Raw genomic sequence first — 21,435 nt, forward strand, 5'->3', positions numbered from 1 at the left:
GCACTTGACCAGCAAACGCAAGGATCTGAGTTCAATCCCCGGTTCCAAAAAAAAAAAAAAAAAAAAAAAGAATTGCACTGGGGTTAGAGAAACTACCTACTATGAAGCAATCAAATATATCCAAATCATTCCAGGGTTTATGCTTTGCTAATTTAGCTTTGAAAATATAAAATATTTGAATATCACAGAGTTTAGTGAGTAAGAATCTCCAAAGATTAGCCTACTTGATTATCACCTTTTCTTTATTATTTTTACACTTACAACTTGCTATTCCTTTCATCTTCATTCAATATCAAACAAGTCCTTCCTTCCCTTTCAATCACCATTAATGTCAGACTTTCAAGGGAAGTCAGAAAGGGACAGATGGAGACTAAAGTAGAAAGAGGAAAAGAGTGCAAGGCACATAGTAGGTATTTAATAAATATCTATGCTGTGAATGAATAAATTAGTTGTTATGTTTTGGATCAAGGATGTCTCCCATGCATTCAGAAAGGGGACTTTTGAAAGGTGATTGAGTTATGGAGTATTACATCTGACTTGCTGTGAGAAGGTGGGGTCTGGTTAGAGATGGGTCATTATAGATGTGACCTACAATGGTATATCTACTCCCCAGCTCTTCCCTTCTGCCTACTTCTTGTCTGCCATAACATGAGCAGCCTTCCTTCACAGGATCCTCCCACTATGTCTTACTGTCTTGGAGCTTGACAACCAAGAACTCAAAATATGAGACAAAATAAACATCTCCTCATTTTAATTGCAGATGTTAGGCATTTTGTCCCAGAAATGAGGAAATTGACTATATAATATCAATTATGTGTAGAAGTTTTCTAGAATAATTTGGAAAAAAAGGAGGACAAAAAAATGAGTTGGAGGAGATGGAAAGTTGTTCAACTTGAAAGCAGAAGAATTCCCCATAAAATGGGCAGTTAAAAATAAATAAATAAATAAATAAAACTTCGCTCCTAAGTAGTGAAGAGATAGTATGTAGAGAGGCATGAGAATTAATACTAGTTGGAATACTTTTCTTCCTTGTTAAGTTAGCTCACATTTCAATTCATCAAGAGCACAACCCAATAACCAAGACTTTTAGGCCCACGGACCTACTGTTTTCTTCTTATTTTGCCCAATTAGGCGGGATAAAAAGGATGAGAATCATGAAGATGCTAAGAACCATAGGAGATGGTAGAGTTGGTGGATAGGATATCTCTAAACTCATTATTGCTTTACTAACCTCAGAAAATGCACTTGTTATCAAGCAATACCTGACCCTCTTAATTCCCTGATGAGCAGAGTACATGGTCTGAAAGATATAGTCAGGTGTGTGCCCAAATCCACTGCTTTGTCACTGATAAAACTCCAAACATTCTATAAGTGAATGTGCACCCTGCCTGTCAGGGCCTATCTATTCTAATTTGCCATCCCCATCATAGAAACGTACCAAAAAGACCAATTTCCCTCTGAGTTAGTCAGAGCCTTATTTGTACTCAAGGAGGAATCACATAGAGGCCCACAAACCCCTCCCCACCAGCAGAACTGGTGCTGACTATTAACCTAGATCAATAGTCTGAACAGAAAGGGTCAAAGGTCCTATGGGCCCTGGGAACCCCAGACCACATTACTCTCCACCTTGACCAACTTGACAGACAAGCTCAATTGCTCAGGCTGTTCCCTTCCAGTGCATTAGCAGAGAACTTCCGAGCTTGAAACCAATAGTCCTTTTCTCTTCATTAAATAAGCTGAACAGGTAAATAATAGTAAGCAAAATATGACAAAAGAATAACAAATATAAGAGGACTTCAATTGCTGATTCACTTTTTATAAAAATATATAAATAATTTTATACATTTAAACTATAGGCTTCATTTAACAAAGAGATTTGGAGGGGACTCTGCTATATTCCTATGGTACTCAGTATGGCTGATGAAGAGAGTGCTCCAAGGCAGTGACAGGGAAACTCCTAGAGACTGAATGCCCAAACTGCAGGCTAAAACACACTTATTTACCACAAAGCGCCAATACTTAATCCTGAATACTGATGTTTTAGTTTAGAAAAAAGCAACATGGTGACTTGGCTGGTGCCCACAGAGAGCCCTCTGTGTGCCTGCTGAGTCATGTGGACTGGCCCCTGAACATCCAGAAATCTCCGCAGCATTAAAAATGATCAGAGATGCGCAATCTTCTGTGTTCTTTTCTTTATTGTTCTGTAATATAATATCACAAACTTTGTGTCTTACAGCAACACAAATTGATTCTCATAGTTTAGTTCTGTAGTTTAGAAATCTGACCTTGCTTCGAAATGAGGGTGTGGATGGACCTGCACTCTTCCAGGAGCTCTGAAAAAATGTCTTGCCTTACCCTTTCCATTAAAAAAAAAAACAACAACACGTGCATTCCTTGGCTTCCCAAGCTTCAAAACAAAAAATCATGGCATCTTTCTGAGAAATTTTCCATACTCATATCTCCCACACCTCTTAGACCTCCCTTCTACTTTTAAGGACCTCTATAATTATGGCGGACCCACCCAAATAATCCTGAATAACCACCCTATTTTAAGATCAGATGATTAGGAACTTTAATTCCAATGCAACCTTAATTTCCTCAGCCATTTAACTGAAAATATTTATAGGTTCTAGGAATTAATATGTGGACATATTGGGAGAGGGGAAAGTATTCTGTTTGCCACGTTCACCATAATGCCCAAGGCAAATCAGAGGACTGAATTCTCTCTTTCCAAAGATTCTTTTGATAACTATTCCTACCTAATTTCATCTATCTGTAAAATTTTAGAGGCAAGTCTAAAATGAAAACTCCCCTAGAGAGTATCCTGGACTCTTTAAAGTGAGCAGTGGGCAAGATTAAGCTTTCGTAGAAATTATATAAGCCTTAAAAGAAACAGTTGCTGAAAAGTGAGAATTTCAGTACAACTGAGAATTGCATCCAAGACAGACAATTACATTTTAAGCCAGTCATGCCAGTAAACATCATATAAAACAATGCACCATAGATTTTAAAAATTTGGATAGACTGATACACTTTTCTGAAGTCATCTTTAAGGTATTTTATTTTCTCCCTCCTCTCCGTGGAAGCATATAAAATGTATTCAATAGATGTGCAACAGAAGGACAATCAATCTAATATCAAAGTGACTAGAGAGTTAATGCCAGGGCTGAATTCATATGCTGACATTCCAGAATATAGAGCAGTGAAGGTGAGGGACTCTGGGTAACCTCCACGTTAAGAAAATACGTTATCAAGGAGAAAGAAATAACTCCTCTGTGCTATGCAAACAGGCATATCTAAAATCATAATCCCTCAAAAATTCCAAAGAAAAAATTTTGACAAGATTTAAAGAAAGCTTTATTTTTAACTCTAGAACATATATATGCATAATTAATATTCATGTTCAGAAATTGAAAAAAAGATTCACAATATAGCCCAGATTTTCTTGAACCGCGGTCCATGTGCTTTATCAAGCTTGTTCCAAGTAGGTGCCTTAGACCACTGAGCCATCTCTCCAGCCCTAGCCCAGATTTTCTAAAACTGCTTTGAATCAAAGGCAGGTACATTAAAAATCCTTTCTAATGACAATAACTTAAAAGCTAAATAATGGAAGCAGAGAGTAGATGCGGATTTGTTGAAATGTGTTATATACTAGGAATTGGATAAATCTTATTTTTTATTTGATGTTCATAAAACCCTGTAAGGAGTGTGTTACAGGAGACTAACAGGACATAGGTTCTAGAAAGGTGACAAATTATCACATCTAAAAGATACAGTTTGAACTCAAGGATATCTATCTGCCTTCTGAGGATTTGCCATGTACCATGACAACACATCGACTCCTAAAATAGTGTGAAAAGTGCCTTAAGGTTTTTATAGATGTTATGTAAAATAGAGCAATATTGATAATATGGCCGGGGAGAGAGCTCAGCAGCATAAGTGCCTGCCTTACAAACACTAAGCCTGAGTTCAATCCCCAGCACAAACACACAAAATATTGATAAAACACCTGAATGCCGAAGTTAAAAAAGAAATCCTTACTTTATTAGACTCAATTGTTCATTTTACAGGAAGTTACACTAATAATTGAATGCCCCTTGCTTTATATTGTGTTTTCAAACTGCTATTTTGAAAGATCCTTACTCAGCAGCCTTTTTGTCTTTTGTCATTTAACTGCTAATGACTATGAACATAGGCAGCCAAGGAAAACGCAGATGGTCCTATGGAACACAAGCCACAGCAACAGATGGCATACATTTTTCTAAGAAAGTGGGTTTCTTCACCTCTTGGTGTCGCTCTACCATTTCTCTATAAGGCTACTCATTTCCCAGGAATGTTCAATTTTCAAAAAAAGAGGCAACAGACTTCACACGTGTTCTATGGCCATTCAGATGCACAAAATGTATCTGAATGCCTTTAAGCAAGTGCAGCACTTGCTTCCTGGCACTATCACATCTATTGATGAACTGTCTCCTCTAGATGGTAAGCCCCTTGAGGGCAAGTGTCATGCCCAATATCTCACTTCATTAGCTGTGCCTGGCAGAGTAACAGTACTATCCGTCATGCATACCCTAATATATTACCTATAAATTGCTCTAGTAGGTAAGTCTCTTAGCTACATAGTAACATTCATATCTTTCTGGTGAGAATTACTGAGGCTAAGCAATTAGCTAGAATCACAAACTCCTAGGGAATGTTTTCCTCTTGCCCACAAAAATATTCACTCCTTACCTTGTACTACTTTATTCTCTTCTAAGGTTTTTATTACAAACATCAATATTATTTAGTGTTTAGGATACATGTGAAAGACACTGTTCTATGGGATTTACAAATATTAATTCATTTAATCTTCCTCCAATTCCATAAGACAGACATTTTTATCCCCATTTACAGATAAGGAAATGAAGGCACACAAAGATTAAATCATCCAAAATTACAGGGCTGGCCAATGGCAGCAGTGAGGTTTGAATCCAGGAAGTGTAGTTCCAGAATGTATACTCTTAACCACAGATCTCTACAAAGATCCTTGCTCAAGATATGTGAGTGGTTTGTTCAATAAGAAAAAAAGAAATGTACTTACTCCTCCCTGTGTGATTTATTTGATTACATTCTAAAACCTTAGCTAGAACTCCATGTAAGTGCTATAGTAAATTTTTCAGTACTGAAGACATATGTAATAGTTACTTTGACTGATGCATAAAATACCCAAAACAAAATACTCCAAAACTTAAGGATTTTTGTTTTGTTTCATGAGTTAGAGACATTCATGAAAAAGGATTGTCTAGGCATCAGAAGTATTGTATGTTCACATCTGTAAGTCTTTCTTCGGGATTTTCACATTATTTATACAAGAATGTTTCCCAGTTTGAACTATTTCAGGGTTCACTCTCTACCTGAGCTTGAGAATTATATAATCTTTTTTAATCTTTTCATTTTCAACTACTTTTTCTTTAGGTATAGGGCAACCACTTACTTTCAATATAATGTTTAACACTTCTGGTGTTTTTATTTCAGTTGCCTTGAAAACATGCCAGTAAACAGCCAAACATATTGTAAGACTTAAAATTTGGGGGGTATAAGTATATATCAACAAGAGTTATGAATTATGTTTATCCATAGTCTATATAAATTATATTGTGAAGAACAAGCACAATAGTTAGCCAGGTCACAATAAAACACTGCGTGTAAAATGTAAAAACTACCCTGAATAAATTATTCCTAAGTTAACATTCTCATTAGACTGACATATTTATTGTTATTTATTATTTCTGGTTTTGTGATTTGCTTTAATGCATTTTCACTAACTGTTCTAATGGCACATTAAGAGACCATTTCAAACCTTTCCCCCATTGGAATTTGCAGATTCTTATTTATGTTTGAACTAAAATAATATGTTAAAAACAATCACCCACTTCCCAATGTACAATACCATTTTCTTCTGCCCAGAAACATTTAATTAAAGCAGTATATAACTTTAGTAATTATTTTTGCACAGAATGACTCTAAAATTAATAGTCAATTGTAAGACTTTAAAAATTGGAAGACTGACAATCAAAACAATGTTAAATGCTTTGTTTATGTGATGAAAAGGAGTGATCCTTTAATTCCCTGACACGCATTAAACTGATTTCACAGACTTTCTGTACTGGTGTTTAACATAGTCAAGCCCTTGAGGTTATGTAAAATAAATAATCTTGAGATCTTATTGCAAATGTTTGCAATTTATGATGTAAACTGATTTGGGAAGAAAGAACAGGATCCCATGTTGTTGAAGCCAAAAAGGCATTTTTCAGAAATCAAAATAGTTCCGAATTTGAGTACTGCATTATACTAAAGTATTACCATCTGAGGATCTAAAAAGTTATAAATCTGGGGGGAGACTCAAAATAGATGTATGTGGGTTCAGTTTCAAGCACAGGCCTCCCATCTTACTGGGACTCTTGAATAATAAAGTCCTTAACACTAATCATGTCTTGAATAATCTCTTTTAACTTAGTTTTCCCCAAGCACAGATTATACAACTCCAGACTTTTACTAATTACTGAGTTTTGACCAGAACATTATGCAAGTTCGGCCTTATTTAAAGCGAACACTTCTACAGACGTCTTCTCAGGATGGTTCAGGAAACTAGGACTTTGGCCCTTGAGGTTGGGCGCCGGTGATCCGGAGAAGTGGGCTGTGCCTGAGCGAGTGCGGGAGGCTGGACCTTCGGGACCCGGACCTAGGGAGAGGGAAAACGGCCTCTGCCTTCCTGGCGTCTTGGGGACAAAAGCAGGAAGAGGTAAGAAAACTTTGGAGCTGTCTGTTATCTGGGTTCTACAGAGCTCACCGGCTCGACAGCCAGTAGGGCCCAGACGAAGCCTCTACCCCCAGACCCACCGAGCTGTCGCCCTAGCACTTTGCCCACTGCACCCCCGCCCAGCTCCACCTCCTGGGACTGCGCGGGCCGGCCACCTTTCCGAGCTGCCCGAGGCGCGGTGGCTGCGGGCGTCTCCGCCAGCCAGCCGGACCTAGCCGTGCTGCCTCCAACGACCTCAGGCTTCCCCTGAACTCTGCTGCCGGGCACTGGGTGGGCCCCGGACGGAAACCCCACCTCCCCTACCGCGTTCTCCTCTGGTGACCTCTGGCCTCCGGTCCCGGGGGACCGCGGAGCCCGCACTGGGGCTGGGTTAGGATAGCGCTAGGAGCCTGCGGGTTCGCGCCCCGAGCCCGGCGCGCTCCGGAGCTCCCCAGGGCGCATCACGCCCCCAGGAAGATGTGTGTTGTAAAACTACCGGCGTTCTTCAAGCGGGAAATCCCCAAGGCCTGAGCACCAATTGGGGACCAGGAAGGTTCTGTTGTTAAAAGACTCTGGGAAAAAAGTCTCAGGAAACCGAGAGAGAAAAGAATCGCTCAAGTCTTGGCTTAAGGGCAGCCTCGAAATCGACCTCAGACCAGAGGAAGGCTGGGTGATGCTGGCGGGGAACACTGAAGGTGGGGGTCCCCGCGTTCCCTCTGGCCTGGGACGCTCGGGACACCCCTAATCTGTACGGTGGTTTCCCGCATCCCAAGAGCCGCGTGCAGGATAGCCCGTCTCGGGCCTGGCCAGGGCTGGGTCTTCACTCTAACTCACCCCCTGCGAGGCCGCACCTTCAAGCTTTAATAGTGACCCCACACACACGCACACAAGAGGGCCTAAGTAACGGGGAAATGGAGCTTCTCCGTAGTCTAAGGACGAATTAAAACCAGGCTTTTCTTTAATACTGCCCTGGATTCTTCTCCCCACTCCTAAACAGAATGAAGCTGCTTCAGCCAACGTTAGTCAAGAGAGGTGGGAGACCGGACCTCCGCTGCGCGCCCTCCCCCTCCGCTTCTCTTCCCCATTCCCAAGCCAGCGTTCGCCGGCTCGGGAAGGCTCAACGACCTGGAACCGGGTGTTGATTGTGCCACACATCCCAAACCCAGATGGATTTCATGTGACCCCTCTTTCCTTTCTCCTCAAACGTCCCCAAACTTCAAAGGTGAAAGTACAGCAAAATGAAGAACGAGAAACTGCCTTAAAGAAGATGGTTGTTCTATATTATTTTACTTATTATTTGCTACCTTATTAACTTGGTATAACCCAGTTTCAAGCTGGGTGCATAAGGCGATGAGATGACAAAATTTGTGCTCAGCGCTAGAGTAGTGCCCCAGAGCCTCTCTTCCCACTGCCCTTGAACTGTGGCAGGTTGGAGTCAAGGCATCATGCTTTCCTAAATTGTGTGTGTGTGTGTGTGTGTGTGTGTACGCGCGCGCGCGCTCACGTGTGTGAGAGAGAGAGAAAGAGAGAGAGAGAAAGGACAGAGCGAGTGAGAGAGAGAGGGATTGATTCATCAAAAAGAAAGGAGACACTATCCTGGATATTTTAATAGTAACTGGAATAAAGATGACGCGAATCCCATTAAATGAAACAATACTATTTTCATTCAATTGATCGCAAAGTGTCTTCGATTAATAACTTGGCACTTATTTTATAAGATTTAACAGAGGTGGAGCCGTAACATTTTGTACTGACAACAGGTCATGAGATAACAGCATCTTCTTTTGTTTAAAATAACTTAATACACTAGAAAAAAATATGGCAAATATAAATAATTTTGTTTTCATGGAGAACAAATAGTTACAAAGCTCAACTGCATACCAAAGTTCAGTTAGAAGAGCTTTTCCTCTTTCTTGTAAATTAGAAGGAAAAAAAGAAAACTAAAGAGGCTTGCTAGAGAATTGGGATACAGAATGCTTAGTCCAGGGCATCCCGGTTTAAATAGCTACACAAATTGAAATGATAACAAGAAAGAAGATTACATGAATAGATACATCTTTGTGGAATAAAATGCATGTGTTGAAAGTCAACCCTCAGTTCACACATTATAGTCAAAATAAACTTTGTTCATGTGTATCAACATATTTTACACAAACCTAGTGCTGTATCTAGCTGGGTGTTATTTAAGGTGAATTTGAGGGGATAGAGAGGGGAGAAATAAAGCACTGTCCTCAAAAAGGACTTCAGGAAACCAGCCAAAGGGAATACACGAAAAGGAGAGTGAAGTGAGCTAACAATGACTGAGAACCTACTATGTGTTACACACTATACAAGATGGTGTACCTTCATTATTTCATTTGATCCTCCTGTTTTCTTTCTCCTTTCCCCACATTTTCTGCCCATCTCTATCTTCTTGGGACAATCAGTGTAAATTTCCCCCCTTCCGATTTTTTTTCTTTTGACCCCCCAGGATCAAAGATAGGGCAAAAATATATATATGGATGTATATCAATTTCCGGATGCTTTTCCTACTGAGGTGAAAATGGAGTTGAGTGCACATTGTGAATAAAGGGAGGGGACACCATCCATGGAATACAAGTAACATGCAAACCAGAATTCACTGTCAGCAGTCAGGACAGTTCTGCCATAATAATTTCTCAGAGGAATCATTGTCTGTGGCATCGTTTTTTTTTTTTTTTTTTTTCTTTTCTTTCTATTTTTTTTTTTTTTGCATTAACATCGTCTTTGTTTCCCCCTTTATCTTCGTACTGTCTTCTCTCTTCTTGCTCTTCCATACATGGTGGGTTTAAACTCAAAGCATCTGATTCAACGTAAAAGGAGGCCCGCCTCTCTTATCAAATTTCTTGTATTAAAGTGAACTTCGCAGAAAAAGGTCAGTTTCAAAACCTGTGAACTTCCCAGCTGCTCACTTTTTTTCATCTTAATTCTTTAAATAAGTATACCTCTTCCTTCTGTTTTGCCGTCTTAGCTCATTAAAAAACCATACATTTAACTTGGTAGCACTTCCCCCCCACCCAAATTCTCTCGAGATTTGTCCGGGTTATTTTCCATATTTTTAATGTATAAAATAATTTTTAAAATTGTTTTTCTCCGTCGTTCTCTTTCCGATTTCAGCTTATGCCAAATATTAGTAACAAATAAGATCCTGTTCTCTTTTTTCCTCTCTGGCTTGTCTTTTCTACTTTTTCTCTCTTTTTAAATCAACAAGATTTTTTCCTATGCAAAAGTCCACAGCTGTAGCTCTGTCCCGAGCCACTGGCTGTCCCAGCACTCCCTTATCCATGCAGTCTCTCTCCAGACTTCCCCAAACCTGCTTCTACCGAGCCAAATTCTAGGCCTATTGGGTAAAAAGGGCAGGAGCCACGCGGTTGGTACACCTAGTGGAATCCCGGGTCCCACGCAGAGACCCGCCCTCCGAGTCCGAGATGCAGAGGGAGGCAAGGGGCGGCCAGTGGGGCGGAAAGAGGGTGGCTCCGGAGCACTGAGGGGGTGACCAAGAAGCAGCAGGACACGGAGGGCGTGCAGGGTGGGCCTCTCGGAGGCGCGAAGGTAGCGCTTGCGTTGGCGTCACAGACCCAAGGCGGCCGCGTGCTTTTTGGCTTTCAGTCTGAGATCCGCGATGCTGGAGTTCTTGCTGGTAGTTTTGGCGGCGGCTGCCGCAGCCACTACAGAAGCAGCGGAGGCCGAGTCTGCGGCCAGCGTGGCAAGCGGCAGTCCGAAGGGCGGCGCCGGGAACATCATATAGGGCGCGTGCGCGGCCAGGTGCGGATGCAGGTGATGGTGCGCGTGCGCCACGGCGCTGTCCAGCTGCAGCTGCGCCTGAACCTGAAAGGACAAGGGCGTCACGTTGCAATGACTATCCTAGGGTGACAACAGAATAGAAACAAAGCATTAACGGCGTCCAGCTTGTCTAGGAGAAACGTAGGGGTAGGGGAACAAGCAGGGGGTTCTGGCTGAGCAACTTGTCTGGAGAGGGAACTCGTCAGCCTGTTGCTGAACCTGGGGAACCACACACATAACTCCCTCAGCACAGTCTTATTACCTTGGCCCTCACACCTGTCTGCCCCCTTGAGAGCTGGGCGGATGAGTGGGCTAGTTAACTACAGTGTCGAAACATCACCCTCCTCAAAATCGTAATGGTCTATTTAAAGGGCTTGGAGCGAGAGCTATTACTTTTCTCTTCCTTACTCTGCAATACATCTCTTGTGCCACTACTAAAGCACTGAAGTACTACCAAGAAGTACTTCTCTAGGTCAGTGGGATAAAACTGCATCTTCACAGTGGCATAACTGAGTCAGCAACACTCCTAACTTTTATGGCCATAAGAATTATCTAGAGAATTTTTAAACATGTAAATTCTGTATCAGAAGGTCCTGTGGTTCTGAATTTCTAACAATCTTTCAGGTGGTGTGATTCTGCAGACCTGAAGATCTCAGCCTTCTGAATGATACCGGTTTCCTTTTAAATTCTTCCTTTCCTCTTTCTCCAAAAATTCTCTTACTTTAAAACCCCTACATCAGGATGCCAAAATCCTGTGGTGGCAAGACAGTGAACATCTCCTAACAGTTACTCTCAGTACACAGGCATACTCAGGTGTCTTCCCAGTTCAAGGTGCTGGTGACAGAACTAATTCACGACATCACAGTTGTGCCACACAGGGGTCCTAACTAAGGATGGGGAAGGTCAGGCACTGGTTGGAGAATGATTTTGCCCTCAGGCTTGGAGAAAGGGGAGTTCAGAGCATTGGGATTTCCCAGGATTAAATCACTGCTTCAGGCTGTCCTTTTAAAAAGGTAGTTTTAAAGGTTTCTTTACGGCTAAGAGAAAGATTATAGAGGCAGGACAGCCCTGGGAAGACTAAGGCTTCCCTCTGCATCAGATATAAAGCTTTGTTTGCAGAGGTAGCTTTTTAAAAATGAGTCTGAGTTGGGAGTACTCATTTTTAATTTTTCTTCTGCCAGAGACATTTAATGTAACTAAGAGAAAATACCTGAAAAAATAGAGGGTTGCCTTAGAAAAACCTTAGGACTATCCTTTGTATGGGATTTGACAAAATCTTAATCAAAAGGCATTTCCTTCCTTTCCCCAAGTGCAATCTTTAGTGCATTTTTAAAAGACCATTTACTGTCCTCAGGACCCTGAGGGGTTTCCATAAAAAAAGAAAGGACTCAGCATTCAGGACCATGACACTATATAGGTTTTTAAAGGGGGAAAGGCCCACTATATCACCTAGAAATCAATTCTTCAGCTGCATGGACATTGGGCTCACAGGGGATATTCAATATTCCAAGCAAACATCCAGGTCTTTTTACATTTTAAAACAGTCTGAAATGAAACTATACTTACCTGCTGAAATGGCATCCTTAAAGCACCTACATTGACATAGGGTGCGACTCTACAAGCTTCAAATTGGCTAGCAGCCCCGATAAGAACACCTGCAAAGAATAGCACAAAACACAATGCTATGAGATTAACATTTCTAGTGTTGTTTCCCAGGGTTCCAAATGATATCAAGATACATTCCTTTGGGATTTTGATAGCACCTTTCTAAACTGCTATCATAATTAAAATAAATATAACTGACTCCCAAACTTTAGAACTTTAATTGTTTTTCTTCTGAAATCAAGGACAATTATTATTTTCAGATATTTTTCTATATTTTTATTAACAATATTCTCCCACTTCTCTTTTTGCTTATAACAATTAACATTTTTGTATTGGAAGCATACCTTTATGCAGTTGATTTTCTTGTTTTCTACACTTAGCTCTTCGATTTTGAAACCAAACCTACAAGTGGAAGAAAAGAAAAAAAACTAGATGTTATGACTCAAAAGTTGTAAACTGTAAGAATTCAATAAAAAAGAGTAATATTTTAGGCAAGTCTTTAGAGATATAAGTAGCAGTCTTTCAATTATGTAAAAGAGCCTTAGTCTCCAAGCTAAAAAATTTGAATGAAAAACAAGAATAGAAAGATTTCATAAACTTTTATAAAATTACATTTGTTCCTTGATAAATTAGTATAGTTCTGGCTTTATCTTTCCATGCAATAGAATTCCCAAGACCTGAAACTCTCATACCAGATACCAATGTCATAATGGGCATAAATTTTTACCCAGTTAAGACCTGAGAAGAATGGACTCAGCAATAGCCTATGTTAATTAGCTCATCTTGAGGAAAAACTAAACATTAAAGCAAATAATGATTCTTTCTGGGGAGGGGTTGTAAGGAGAGAGCAGTAATTAGTGTCATAAAAGCCTCACTACAAAGAAGTTTAGAATTTCTCTTCTCTGTTATGCTGTGCAGCAGAGTGTAACACAGTAGCAGAATAATTGTGCTATTATCATGGTAATATAATTTGTTCATATAGGAAAAGCCCAGTTTTCAATTAGGACAGAAGGGAAGCTTCTAGAAAATAGCTCTAAAACGGAAATAAAAGTATTAAAAATACATGCCAAAATAAAGTTAAGTTCTTAAGACTAAAAGAAGAGTACTTCATGAAAGGAGATTGGGGTATGGATCAAGTAACTCCTGGGTATTTGATTTCTATCCTCTTGAATAACTTGCAAACTTCTAGATGTAGTATAAAAGAGTTTTTAAAATTCAAGTAAAGCTTGCTTTTATACTCTAGCTCCAGTAGTAAAGCATATTGATTGATTTACAAATTAAGGTTTTAAAACCCCATGAAAGGAAAATACTGCTTTAGAGCTTTCTCTGGTATGTTTTTAAAAGCAAGTGCCATAGTCAATGTAAATCTTCAAAAATTCCCCTGCTACTTAGTATAATAGAAGGGTGAATTTCATGCCAGGGTGGCATCCTTTGTATAACTCACATGGCCCGAGGCTTCTTGACTCTTTTTTTCTCCTAGAAGAGCTGGAATTGAGATACTATTACTCATAACTGTAATAATTATAATGGTTTCAAGGGGCTGCTATGCCTCTAGAGATCTTAGTGTACAGAGCAAAGCAGGAGAAGCTTTAAAAGGAAGACTCTGCTGTTGACGCTGTGATGACCAAGGTGGCCTATCATTACTTTTCTCCTTCAAAATTACTGCTGGCTTTTTCCTCCTGATCCTATTACACGATGTGGAGAAGCCCCATAAGAATTGCACATAGTTCGATACAGATGGTGGTCTCTGTGCCCAGAGACTCGGAGTATCTGTTACAGCGAGACTTTGTAACAGCTGCAGATGTTCCAGCCTAAAACTGCTCCATGTGTTCAAACAAATAATGACCATCATTTTCTCCTATTTTATTATTTGAGCGGAAATACAATCTGAAACCTTTAAAGTTATTCCCCATAAAGCTGGAAGGATGTGTATACGTATATGTACATAATCTTCCTCCCTAATTGCCCCCAAAGCCTACTTTTGCTATTACATTCACCTCAACAACCAATAAAGAAAATCTGCTGTAATCTTAACTTCATGGTGTATGACATTTGCCAGGGGTCAGGTTTTGAAAATGCCACTATTAAGATATGTGGGTTGTTTTAAAATTGAGATCTGGGTTTGTTGGATGCCTTGGTTAAGGGAACAAAGAGCGACCAAAATGCCTTTATTTTTCTACTGTTTTACACACAGTTTGAAATCAAGCGCTAACAGTAGACTGTAAATTTCGGCACTTAACAGTTGTTAATTTTCTTTATAGTCTGTACATCTATAAACCTAATTGGCATATCCGGTTGGCAAACCTAGATTCCCCCCAGAGCAGACCCTCAATGAAACCCAATTCAGGCAAGCAAAATACTTGTAACTTTTAAGGCATCCAGAGATAAAACGTTTTCTGTGGGATTTTTTTTTAAGGCTTATAAAAGTAGGCCCATTAGGATTAAACCACATTAAAGCCAGCTAAAGGCGAGGGGGGGTGTGGTTTATAGAAACTCTGGGAGCAAGCCCAGCACAGCCTTCTTCTGCTGAGAACATATGTTGGGATGGGGGGTAGATAGGGTTAAGATCTACTTTACAAAATAAGACCTACAGTAAAAATACTCCTCCCCATGTCACCCCACACAGGAGATTTGAACCAAGCTGCCTCTCCAAACAAGGGTGTAGGGGTCTGCACTCCCTGGGCCCACCCTTGACCTTCTCACAGCCTGGTACCTGCACTCGGGCCTCGGACAGCCCCAGTCTCTGGCTCAGTTCCTCGCGCATGAAGGCGTCAGGATAGTGGGTCTCGTCAAAAAGCCTCTCCAGCTCATTGAGTTGTTCCAGAGTGAAATTGGTCCGACTTCGCCTTTGCTTAATTTTGGTCTGGCCTTCGTCCTCCATCCCTTTTGCATCCTCTTTTCGATCCTTCAACTCGGGGGACACTGGAAGGGGTACCACAGACCAGACCACGCGTGCGTCCACGTATGCATACATCAACACCAAAACACACACACACACACACACACACACACACACACGCACACAGAGGGATAAAAACAGTACAGCAAATCTAGTTACCAGATTTGTCTCAAGAAAGGTAGAAGATCCTATCCCTTTGCAGAATCTGATCCAGCCCTTCACAGTGTGAGGATGATGAAGATTTCGGAGCCATGCAAAGGTCACGTCTGAGTGGCTGCCGGTGGGCCAAGGTGGACGTGGCCACCCACTTCCTCAGCAGCGCGGCCTCGGCTCATCTGCTCATCGGCTCATCAATCTGCTATCTGCTCTCCCTTGCCAACACCAAATGCATTCTTCCCATCTTCTCAGGCACTCACTTTCTCTCATGCACTCTCTGAAATCGGAAGCGCCATGCTGGGCCTCTCCTAGTGCATGATCTTGGTAGAGGGGCGCGGCGAGGCCACACACTGGCCTTTCACACTAGCCAGCACTGGTCCCTTGTTAGGCTACCTCTCGCTGCCTCTGGTCCGTTGACTCCCACAAACTTGCTGATCTAATTTAAGAACAACTAGGCTGACGGGTTGCAGCCAGGAACTAGACACCGATGCTGCTGTGCTGCTCTAAAAGCCCGCATCTCATCTTTGGTGACCGCGTTGCCCCAGGGTTTAGGTCAGACCCCATAGATGGTTTCCTGGGCAGTCAGATGGTTCCAGTCCCCACTGCCAAACCCAGGTCGCTTGAACACAGGCACCCACGCCATGTTGGCAGCCTGGAGGTCTGGCCTCCCTAGCCCGGTCGAAAGGCAAAAGGCAGAAAACCAGCCGCGGGTGGTCCGCGAAACCCACCGCTGCCTCAGATCTGTCCTTCTCCCTCCCCGGTGGAAACACAGGCTCGACCTTAACAGCTTAAACCCACAGAGATCAACAGGTTCAAGAGAACATTCCCGATCCTCGGTTTCTATTGGTTGCTTAAAGCCTTTTCATGCACCCAGCAGCTCCTATGTTTAATAAAATATGCATTTTCTCTGCTGTTTTCGCACACGTCCGTTGTTACTTTCCTGTCCTCTTCCACTTAAAAATAGAAGCTCTGCAAGTGTGAGCATTCAGTCACACAGTGGCAGGGCCCCCCCAGTAGATGTTAATATCTACATTTTGGACAACAGACAGCAATCAGAGAAAATAGCCTATCAATCCCTCCCCCTCCTTCATCCTCACCAGACATAGAGACTCGGAATTTAAACTACCTATCCTGAATTTATATGGTCGAGGCATTTCTTCCCATCTCAGGATCTTTATCAATGTGGCTGTTAAAACTCACAAAAGAGCCAGTCTACCGAGTAATTAACACCTACCCAGATCTTGAAAACCAACAATACCAGGAACTGTGGCTTTCCACATTTCACACTCAAACCATGCCATCTGATGGGCTGGTGAACCCAGAGCTCAGAACTGTGGCCCATGGTTGGGACACTGCACTGGGCCTTCCTGACGGTTACCACTTTCCAAATTTAGGAGGACATGATATAGGATCTAGGTCAAGAGTGTGTAGATCTCAGCTCAGCCTGGCATTTTACCTGCAGTAATCTTAAGTGTTGCTTTAATTTTAAGTTCTTAATTCGTTTTGTGGAATCTGTCCTTTGTCCAGGAATGAAATAGATACTATAATAAACACGAGTAGCCAATTTAATATGAAAACATTTCCACTGATATTGTCGTGACATTTAAACCAGAAAACATACACTTCTGATTCTGCAAAGGGGTGGGAAGGCTTTGTCTATGTCTATCATTCAGTGCAAGCCATCAAAGTTTTGGGGTATCAACGAGAAAAGTCTAAATTTCAAGCTGATTAACAGATTTAATGTAATTCTTATTTCATCCCCAAATTTCCACTTAATGGCCTAAACAAGAACAGTCCGTGTTATAAACAACTTAATTGCTTGCTTAAATATGTGATTCTACGCATGTCACATATTTTCTTAATTGGAAAAATATGGCAGTACACCACTTACTGCAGCAGCAAGTGCCAAATTAATTTTATTGTTGAACTCCTTTGAATTGGTACAGGACACTCCATATTTAGATAAAGCCATTTCCTAACTCTTCCCTGGCACCAAAGAACCACCCCATTTCCTAACACACACACACACACACACACACACACACACACACACGATCAGAATATATGATTAAAAGCAATAAAGAAATTGTGTAAATTTCAGAAAATACCATCCACCCCTCACCTCGGGAATAGAAAGCTAAACGCCTCAGCCGGGAAAACGCAACGAAGCCTGGCCCTTAGCTTGCCCGGCCTTCGCACAGCCTTCTTACTTCAAAAAGAGTGGGAAGTTTGGGTCTGTAAGATCCGGAGATTCACAATCTTTTGTGGAGATTGAAGTGTCTCAGGGGTAGCTCTAAACCCCGGGGCGACCTAGTGTGAAGTGATTCTCAGTCGGTTTTGTCTCTCCTTCCTTCCCTTTTTCCCTTCCAATCTTCCTGAAGCCAGGAAAGTGGTTCCCGCAAACTCAAACTCCTGCTAGATATTAGCTTTAATCTGCACTCCCCCACCCGCAGCTCCAGTCCCAGCCCAGCACTAAGCCTGAAGCCAGACCCTGCGAACTTCCACGTCCGCCCGCAGCCGTCCCAGCGAGGGCCCAAGATCCAGCCGATGAAAACCGCATTTCGGTGACATGGGAGCACCCGGAAAGGATGCGCACAAATCTCCCACGCCTTCCCCCACACTAGGACCCCACCCACGACCTTGCACACTCCTGGACTCCCACCCCAACACTATCCTTCTACTTTGCGGAGCTGAGATCCAGGCCCCTCTCTGCGTATGGACCCCTCGCTACTGGGCCTCGGGGTCCGCTCCCGCCCAGAGGAGAGGAGAAGGCGGGAAGGGGAACCGCGGCAAGGCCGGGGGTCGGACCATTACCCTCCGTTAGCCGCGGGCTGCCGGGCTCTCTGCTCCTCTCCGCGGCGCCCATGTCCAGCTCCCGGACGGGAGAGCGCCCTCCTCCAGCTCCTGCGCCCGCTCCTCCTCCTCCTGCACCTCCTCCGCCGCCTCCGCCTCCTCCGCCTCCGCCTCCTCCGCCGCCGCCTCCGCCGGCCGCCCGGACTGCGGGGCTGCTGCGGTCGTCTCGGCCCGGCTCCGCGCAGCCGCCCGGCTCCTTGGCTCCACGCAGCGGCCCGCTCTCCAGCACCTCCCGGTACGTGATGGCCTCCTTCTTCTCCTTCACTTTCTGGTCAAAAGACTTGGAGACGAACGCCGTAAGTTCTTCCATCGCCACCGCCTCCGGTCAGCGCCGCGCTCAACCTCTCCCTGCTGAGCCCCGCTCTTTTTTTCCTTCTTCTTTTTTTACTGCTCCAGCCCCCCCAATAATAACACATCAATGGGGCAGGGGGTGGAGGAGGAGGGGGAGGAGGAGAAGGAGGAGGAAGAAGAAGGAGAAGAAGAAGAAGAGAGGAAAGAAGAAAGAAGAAAGGAGGAGAAGTAGAAGGAGGAAAGAAGTAAGAAGAGGAGGAGGAGGAGGAGGACCAGGCAGGGGAGGAGGAGGAGAGGAGGGGCGGGGGCGCGGGCGCGGAGCAAAGGGAGCCGAGGCTTCCCGCCCGAGCGCGCTTGTTCCCTGTTAAGATCTTTGACAATTCTTCCTGCGGAGAGTTCAGATCTGATAGCGACGCTGCGCTTGAAGTCGCACTATTTATACTTCCGAAAGGCGGCCCCTGGTTCTGAGTAAATTACCTCCCCTGGCAACTCGGAGTGAGCCCCTTCCCGGGGAGCAGCCACGCCACTACCTGGGGGTGGGGTGGGGGAGAGGGAGGGAAAGAGGTGAGGAAGCGCGAGGAGGAGACGGAGAGGTGGGAAGCAGAGCGCCCCGGACGGAGTCGGGGCGCGGAGCAGGAGGCACTGGGGGCCGCGGCGGGGCGGAGAGGCGGCGAGTCCCGGGGCTGGGGCTGCGGAGAGCTGGGCCGCCAGTGGTCTCGGTCATTAATCCAGGATTGACAAGAATCCCTAATTAATTTAATTAGCCGTGGATTGTGCGTTGGTGTCACGACTTAGTTAAACGCTGGGGAGCAGGGTGGACTCAGCGGGGGCGGGGCCAACAGGAAACTGACAAGTGCGCGGCTCCGGAGTCGGCGGCGTCTGGTCTCCGACCCGCAGCCTCTCGGGGTGTCCCGGTGCTGCTCCGCTGCCCGGCCGCGCAGTGCCGAGCCCCGGCCTTTGCCCTGCCTCAGGCACCGAACAATTAATAGGCCCTGCGTGTTCCTCCAGCCTCCCGCCCCCGGGTTCCAGCCCTGCGTCCCTAACCCTCTTTGACCCCCGCAGCTCCACCAGTCCACGTCACGCCGCGTCCTAAGTCTGCCCAGAGTCAGAACTCCCCCGGCCTCCGACCTGTCCTCCTGCAGGAGAATCCTGCCCCGCATTCAGTTTGAGCCCGGGTCTTCCAGCTCTACGCTTAGGTCCGTGCCATTCACTCCACTGCTCAGGTCTTGAAGTCAAAGCCCACTCCTGGGTGGACACATTCCACTCGAAGAGGCCGGTCGATTTAACACGTTTTCTAAGCAGCTGTTCCCTGACAGATCCCATTTTAAAGTGTTTCCCTAGTGCCCGGTCAAGGACAGCTCGACTTCGTTTTCTCTCTGAAGTCTCTTGATGCTCACCCATATCCCTTTCTACTCTTCACACCCAGACCAGTCCCAAGATGCATCCGGAGCATTTCTTTAACTTGCCGGGAAACAGTCCAGTTGGATTTCTAATTTTGAAAAACAAAAGCTTATCCTTTTTCGAACTTGAAAAAGCAAACTACGACGTTAAATTTGTGCCCCGTCAAGTTATTTTTATCTTGTACTGTCCAAAAAGATGCTGGAGAAGAAAAAGCTCTCCTCCCGCTAGGATACGATTTAAAGTTGCAAAAATAGTATTTCTGTGCTATTTTAATGAAAGTGGTTTGTTAGATGGGAGGAACATCTATATTGCCAACTCATTTGCCTACATTGTGAAGGGCAGGGCTTGCTGTGAGCAGTGTGACTATGTAAGTACCTGCAAATATAAAAATACATATGCAAAGTTACTTTTACTTAAGTGTGCAAACAAAATTTTAAGTGAGGCTTTGGAGACTTTAAAGTACAACACACCGAATGTGAATGTAATCTTTCTGATGTTGAAGAACTTTGTTCCTTATCTTGGACCCAAAAGTAAAATAAAAACAATTACAAAACATTAATATGTATATCTTTTACAATTAAAGGATCAAAACAAGGCAGATACTCTGAGAAGTTCTATCAAAACAACCGCTAGCATCTGTAAAAGGAAACACAATGACTTTTCAAATATGGGTTGAGATTATGTATAACTTTGTCACACTACAATGCTCCTCTGATTAAAATGCTCCTATTTGGTGAATTTTTGGAAGATTAAATGTTTTTTTGTTTTTCGGAATGTTGCTTTTTCTTTGAAGTCAACTTCTTAATTTGTTTCTCCTCTTTTGATATTTTTAGGACAAATAAGATCTTTCAATAACAATAGTTTTTAGGAATTAATTATATGAGTACTTGGTTTTATTATTCTACAAGAGACTCAAATATCTAAATTTCCAAAGTTACATGAATTTAAAAACATAATTTCATATTGGGTCTTGATGTGCTATCTGTAACCATTTTAATGCTGATATTACCAAAGGGGATTAATCACAAAACTTTAGTCTTTATGAAACTACATTGTTGAGTTTACTTAGCAGAATGATCAGTCGTACACTTGCATTCCACGAGCTCACAAACTGAGGTGTTAAATACAAATTCACAAATAACTATAACATATAAAAGTCTGATAGTAGTATCAGGAGACACTCCAGCTACTTCTTTGTTCTTTTGGATACACATCTTTTAAGCCTAAACTTATATTTCATCTACTGAGTTTGATCATCTTTAGAGTAATTAGAGAAGGCTCTGGCACAACTATTGCATAATTCAGATCAATAGATTTTCCTATGATTTCAATTTATTGGCTCATTTTCAATTTAAGAATGGTACTATTGCTATCAAATCAAGGTATAAGAAATCTGCAGTGTCTGATGACAGGTTTTTAGCTGGCTGAAGGCAATTTTTATTTTTAAATTGAGCTTTTAAAACCTTATTCTAATAAATGCAATGATGTTCTACTGTTGCTTTACTTAACAGCAAATGTTTTTTAGAGAGAACATTTCAAAAAGCAGTTTTGGAACAAAATCACTGAGGGCAAGATTCAGCTGACAGTCTGTGGACAGATATACAGGTTCCAATAAAATTCAGAGTCCAAGGGCTCCCAGCTCTTGAATTAT

General features: G+C 42.9%; 1 protein-coding gene across 2 annotated transcripts; it reads right to left on the reverse strand.

The window, feature by feature from the left end:
• Positions 1-10,366: 10,366 nt before the first annotated feature.
• On the reverse strand, positions 10,367-18,402 carry Shox2 (short stature homeobox 2). 2 transcript variants are annotated; one of them, XM_004639835.1, is made up of 5 exons: positions 18,054-18,402; positions 14,898-15,106; positions 12,529-12,586; positions 12,146-12,234; positions 10,367-10,624 (listed from the first exon to the last, which is right to left on the reverse strand). In XM_004639835.1, the coding sequence occupies exons 1-5, from the start codon at positions 18,400-18,402 to the stop codon at positions 10,367-10,369; spliced, it is 963 nt and encodes a 320-aa protein (XP_004639892.1). The 2 variants fall into 2 exon arrangements, with proteins under 2 accessions (XP_004639892.1, XP_004639891.1); XM_004639834.1 differs by having other exon boundaries at positions 10,367-10,660.
• Positions 18,403-21,435: the final 3,033 nt, after the last annotated feature.

This window comes from Octodon degus, unplaced genomic scaffold (assembly GCF_000260255.1).
Source record: "Octodon degus isolate 3935 unplaced genomic scaffold, OctDeg1.0 scaffold00115, whole genome shotgun sequence".
NCBI classification, from domain to species: domain Eukaryota; kingdom Metazoa; phylum Chordata; class Mammalia; order Rodentia; family Octodontidae; genus Octodon; species Octodon degus.

What these genes read in the sequence shown, in the direction of transcription:
- Shox2 (XM_004639834.1), bottom strand. Translation starts at nt 18,402, where the DNA reads ATGGAAGAACTTACGGCGTTCGTCTCCAAGTCTTTTGACCAGAAAGTG. An exon ending in TGTCCGAGGCCCGAGTGCAG is followed by an intron (nt 12,587 to 14,897) that starts GTACCAGGCTGT and finishes TTCCACTTGTAG; the next exon opens with GTTTGGTTTCAAAATCGAAG. An exon ending in AGAAAATCAACTGCATAAAG is followed by an intron (nt 12,235 to 12,528) that starts GTATGCTTCCAA and finishes TATTCTTTGCAG; the next exon opens with GTGTTCTTATCGGGGCTGCT.